Source organism: Parus major, chromosome 10, assembly GCF_001522545.3.
Source record: "Parus major isolate Abel chromosome 10, Parus_major1.1, whole genome shotgun sequence".
Classification (NCBI taxonomy): domain Eukaryota; kingdom Metazoa; phylum Chordata; class Aves; order Passeriformes; family Paridae; genus Parus; species Parus major.
In genome coordinates this window covers 1,870,331-1,875,807 of record NC_031779.1, presented here as the reverse complement: position 1 = coordinate 1,875,807, position 5,477 = coordinate 1,870,331, and the positions used below count along the sequence as shown (strand labels likewise).

At 60.7% G+C, this 5,477-nt stretch overlaps 1 protein-coding gene across 1 annotated transcript; it reads right to left on the bottom strand.

Moving 5' to 3' along the window:
• Window positions 1–468: 468 nt before the first annotated feature.
• Window positions 469–5,432, bottom strand: CSK (C-terminal Src kinase). Its single transcript, XM_015638451.2, has 12 exons — window positions 5,351–5,432; window positions 5,080–5,193; window positions 4,617–4,729; window positions 3,838–4,057; window positions 3,461–3,554; window positions 3,318–3,383; window positions 3,078–3,177; window positions 2,857–2,947; window positions 2,091–2,164; window positions 1,807–2,002; window positions 1,528–1,614; window positions 469–1,425 (listed from the first exon to the last, which is right to left on the bottom strand). Exons 1-12 carry the CDS (start codon window positions 5,363–5,365, stop codon window positions 1,243–1,245), a joined length of 1,353 nt encoding a protein of 450 aa, XP_015493937.1. The 5' UTR covers window positions 5,366–5,432; the 3' UTR covers window positions 469–1,242.
• Window positions 5,433–5,477: the final 45 nt, after the last annotated feature.

Here is a 5,477-nt window from a genome sequence, read left to right as displayed (position 1 = left end):
GGAATCTCGGTGCCAATCCCGGTCCAAAGCCAGCAGAGAGCTCCGGCCCGAGGTTTGCCAAGCAGGCAGCCAGCAGAGCCGGCGTGGTTTAACGCTGAATAATTCCCTGCAGACGAGAGGAACTATTCTAAAGCTGCCAGACACCACCTCCACCCAGCTCCCTCCAGGGATTCCACGGGGACAGCTTTGGACCCAGGGGGTCTGGGACACGGAAGGGAAGGCAGTGAGGTTCAGGAATCAACCCCAAACTGTATCCCCTGCCCGCCCAGAGCATCACAAAGCAAAGCCTGGACTGAAGGGGAGCTTTGGCACCCCTTGGCAGCTTCACCCCTGTCACAACCGTGTTCTCACAGGATGGAGCCTCATCCCCACCTGTTTGGGGAGGAGATGGGGGGGGTCCATCCTCCCTTTTTCCCTGCTGGGGGACCCCCAGACCCAGTGGCAACAGAGGGGGGCGGAGGCAGGGTGTGCCGCGTCCGTATGGAATGGTTTTTTTTTATTACAGTTTTTAATCTCACAGTCGGTAGCATTACATGAGAATAAAGCACTGGACAGGACTGGAAAAAAAGGCCTCTGGAGACAGCATGCAAACATTGCAACGAGTTTAAAGCAAAACAACCCAAAAAATAAAAAGCGTCTGGCGGGGACGCGGCGCGCTCTCCCCACCGGGCGGCGAGTCCAGCGTCTCCCCGTCAACCATCACTTCTGTCGCTGGGGGTTTCCTTTTCATGTGTCCGTTTCATTGGTTTATTTATTATTATTCTCCTTTTAACAACCTTCTTCTCTCTTTTTTTTTTTTTTTCTTATTTTTTTTTTTCTTCTTTTAATTACATTAAAAAATAAGATTCGTACTTTAGTAAAATGCCCGGCGCTCAGCTGGGCCCTGCTTGAAATAATAAAAAACGACAAAAAAAACCAACCCAAAATAATAAACCCCCCCCCAAAACTGAGAAAACGACAAAAAAAAACACCCACAAAAATAATAATAATAATTAAAAAAAAAAAAAAAAAGCGTGGGAGACCAAAATGAAAAATAACAAACCCAAACCTAGAAAATAAAAATAAAAACTGACAGATTTGGAAGTTTGGAAGCAACCGGGGGAATTGGGGCAGGGGAGGGGGACACCCAGACCCCCGGGGCTCCCTCCTGGTGCCGTGGTGGGGCAGGGGAGGGGGGCTGCCCACACCCTGGTCCCCCCCAGCGTGGGTCCCCTGCGGCTGTGGGGTGGCAGAGCCCCCCTCTCACAGGTAGAGCTCCTTCTCTTTGATATGCACTAGCTGTTCACGGAGCTGGTGGAAGGACGGCCGGTGGCCGGGGTCCAGGGTCCAGCACTTCTTCATCACCTCGTAGACGACGGCCGGACAACCGTCTGGAGCATCCATCTTATAGCCCTTCTCCACACGGGGCACCACGTCCTTCAGGGGCTGGGGGGAATCCGGGGTGTCAGGGAGGGGCTCTTCCCACAGCAGAGCTCAGCTCCCCCCCACCCCCTGAAATCCAGCCCCGAGGGGGGGCTCATCACTCACAATTCTCGGATAAGGCACTCGCCCGAAGGAGTAGATTTCCCAGAGGAGGATCCCGAAGCTCCACACGTCCGACTTGGTGGAGAATTTCTGCAGGGAGGAAGGGAGGGAGGGGAGAGAAGCCCTGTGAGCAGTGATGGGGGGTAAGGGATATTCCCCACCCTCAGGGCGGCTGGTTTTGGGCTCCCACAGTGGGAGGCAGCACTCAAACACCATCTTTAGAGCAGCCTGGGATGTTCCCCCTTCCTGCAGCTTCCACTGTATCCCCCTGGGCTCACCCACCTTTTCTCTAAGTGCTTCTGGTGCTGTCCACTTGACGGGCAGCTTGCCCGTGTCCTGTGTGGAAGAGGCTTCCTTGGTGAGCCCGAAATCGCTGACCTTGGCGATGTTGTCCTCCGAGACCAGCACGTTCCTCGCTGCCAGGTCCCGGTGCACGAAGTTGTTGGCTTCCAGGTACTCCATGGCTTCACAGACATCTCTGGGAGGGGTGGACAGCACAAGGGGGGTCGGCAGGGCGGTCCCAGAGCGCGGGTGGGGCAGGTCAGGGTGGGGGGCACAGTACTTACAGGGAGAACTTGAGCAGACAGTCTGCCCCAAGCACCGACCGCCCGCGTGACCGCAGGTAATCTACTAGGCTGCCCTGCACGAGGGATGGAGAGATGTGGGCTCAGCAGGGGCTGCAGCCCCCTCCCTCGTGGGGCAGGACCAGGGGATGATGTCCCCTCCTCGTGGGGCAGGACCAGGGGATGATGTCCCCTCCTCGTGGGGCAGGACCAGGGGATGATGTCGCTTTAAGATGGGGCAGAACCAGGGGATGATGTCTCTCCCTTACGGGGCAGGATCTGGGGATGATGTCCCTCCCTTGTGGGGCAGGATCTGGGGATGATGTCCCTTTAAGATGGGGCAGGATCTGGGGATGATGTCTCTCCCTTACGGGGCAGGATCTGGGGATGATGATGCCCCTTGTAGGGCAGGACCTGGGGATGATGTCTCTTGTGGGGGGCAGGACCCATGGTTGATGTCCCTTTGAATTGGGGCAGGACCCGTGGATGATGTCCCCTCCCTTATGGGGCAGGATCCGGGGACAATGCCCGTTTATGATGGGGCAGGAGCAGGGGAGATGCCCCTTGGAAGGACGGGACACAAGGATAACGTCCCCCTGGGGTGATGGGGCAGATCTGGGGATGCCAACCCCCCCTGGGAGCCAGGGATGGGACATGGGACACCCCCAGGCAGCCCTACAGCCCAAGCCAGGATGACCCAGCTGTGCCAGGGTGAAGGCCCAGGAGCATGGGGGGCACAGGGGGACAGAGCAGGGGGTGGGGGTCTCACCTTGGCCATGTACTCGGTGACGATGTACAGACCACTCTTCTCCTCCACAATCACCCCCAGCAGCTGCACCAGGTTGCTGTGTCGGAGCTGCCTGCGCGGCACACGAAGGCTCAGGCCGAGGGTTTGGGGACATGAGAGGCTCCCAGGGGGCATCAGGGACCACCCACCCCTGCTCACAGGGACAAAGGTGTCCCCTCCCTCCCGCTGAGGGTGACACTCACGTCATGACGGACGCCTCTGCCAGGAAGGCCTGCGCTGTGGCGTCGTTTTTAATGCACTTCACGGCGACTTTGTTCCCCCGGTAATCCCCCAGCATCACGTCTGCAGGCCAGGAGAGACGGGCACAGGAGGCACTGGGAAGCATCCCAGCCTCCTGGGGCCCCACCAGCACCCCGGACCCTCCTACAGAGGAGCCCCCCACCACATTCAGGGCCACCACGGGCTGGGGACAGCGGGCTCACCTCCGAATTCCCCTTTGCCAATGATCTGTAGCAACTTGAGGTCCTTCATGTTGAGGGCCCAGCCGCCTGAAGGGGGGAGAAGGGGGAGTGAGGGGGTGCTGGGGGGGTCCCCAGGGGCGGGGGAGGGGGGCACGGCCACTCACTGCGGGAGAACTCGTCCTGCGCTGCCACCGTGCCCTCCATCAGCTTGGGCTTGATGAGGCGGGTGCAGAGCCCGTCCGCGTCCGTGGTGTAGTGCTGGGGGGACACGGCGCGGCGTGGGGGACAGCCCGGGGGACAGCCAGGGCTGGGGGTCCCGCGCAGGCCGTGCCGGGCTCTGAGGTCCCAGCAGGTGGCAGCAGCAGGCCACGGACGGGCTCGGTGGCAGCCCAAGGTCCCTCTGTCCCCAGCATCCCCAGCCCAGGGCGTCAGCACAGAAGGAGGAGCACGCACCGCCTCCCAAGCTCCAGAGCCCCACAAGCTCCGATGTCCCCCTGTGTCCCCCACGGGGGCTGGACGGAGATGCCAGCTGAGGCCTCACCTCCACCAGCTGCATGAGGTTCTCGAAGTAGACCTCCTCGTCGATGCTGAGCTTGCTGGAGGAGTAGATGATGCGGTAGTGCTCCACCTTGCCCTCACAGCTGACGCACAGTGTGTAGTCCCCGGGGTAGTTGGTGCTCTCCCGCACCAGGAACAGCCCCGTCTCAGGGGGGTACAGCAGCCTCTCTGCCTGCTCCCGTGTGATCTTCCCGTGGAACCACCTGCAGGGCACACGGAGCGTGGGGTGAGGGCTGGCTGCACCCTTGTGGGGCTGTGTTTGGACGTGGAGCTTTTGTCCCTGCCTGCCTGGCCGTGCTCCTCCACGCTGTCCCCACCCACCCCGTGACACAGCTCCTTCCATGGCATCCTGCTGCCCTCCTGGAGCTGGCATTCAGCCCCTCCGCACGCTCCCAGAGGCTTCCTCCTCCATGCTGGGAGTCGCTGGCAGCTCTGGGATGTGGCAGGAACATCAAACTTCTCCATCTCCCACTGCTTGTGTACTTATCCCATCCCAACCTTCCCTCTTCCTCCCAGCAGCCTTTACAACCCCAGCCCCGGGGGAGAAAACCGACTTAAAACGCAGCCCAACCATCTGTCACCTCCCGAAACCTCCCAGAACACTCAGAGCTCTCCCCAGCGGCAAATCCCAATCCCAAATCCACGCTGCTGCCCCCCGATCTCGCTGGGAGGAATGTCCATCCTGCTGGGACACGGCTCTAGCCACAGGGATGCTCCAGCCCAAGCCGCCTCCCCCCGGATCCAGCTCGGCTGGATACTCACGGCATGAGGCTGAGCTTGATGCCAGCTTTGACCCCTTCCCGCTTCTGGACGTAGTTAGCGGGAATGATGCCCTCGCGGCCCACCTTGTTCTTCGCCTTGTACCAGTTGGGATCCTGTGGGGACAGCAGGATGTCACCACCAGCCCTGGGATGGCTGCATCCCACCCGAGCACCCCGCTACCCCCGTGCAGCAAGGATGGGATGAGCAGGGCATCCCATTGCTGGGGCCACCCAACCAAGTCCCCTCCCAGAGCCCCCCAAACCCACAGCCCCTCTTTTCCTTCCCCGGAGTGGAGCCCGGAGCGCTGCCTCTCCCGTCCCTCCCAGGAGGCGCTGGCATTTCGGAGAAACCTTAACTAACGAGGCTGTGGATTAATTAACGGAGCGCGTGGCCTGATTTGGGGCTGGCAGGAGCAGGGGCTGCCTGTGGCAGGACGGTGTCCCTGGGAAAGGGGAGGCTTTACCTTGGTGACAGCGACGATGGTGAGGACATCTCCTTTGCTGAAGGGCAGGTCCTGCTCGGCGGTACCGTGGAAGTTGTACTTGGCGATACATTCTGTACCGGACGGCCACACGGCCTGGCCAGGAGCAGGGAGTGCCATCAGAGCCTGGCCTGAGTGTGTCACCCACCCCCGGCACCCCTGACCCTCAGGGTCCCCCCAGCGCAGCTGAGAACCCAAACAGGGTCTATTTAAACCTCTGGAGGGCTCCATCCCCGCCCCTCCTCAGCCTCACCTGCATCCCTGACATCTTCTCAGGAGGCTGGGGAGCGACTCTCACAGGGGGGACGCGTCACTCGGTACCATGAGACCTGCACGGGGGGACAGGGCGGCTGAGAGCGGGCACGGAGGGAACCGGCAGC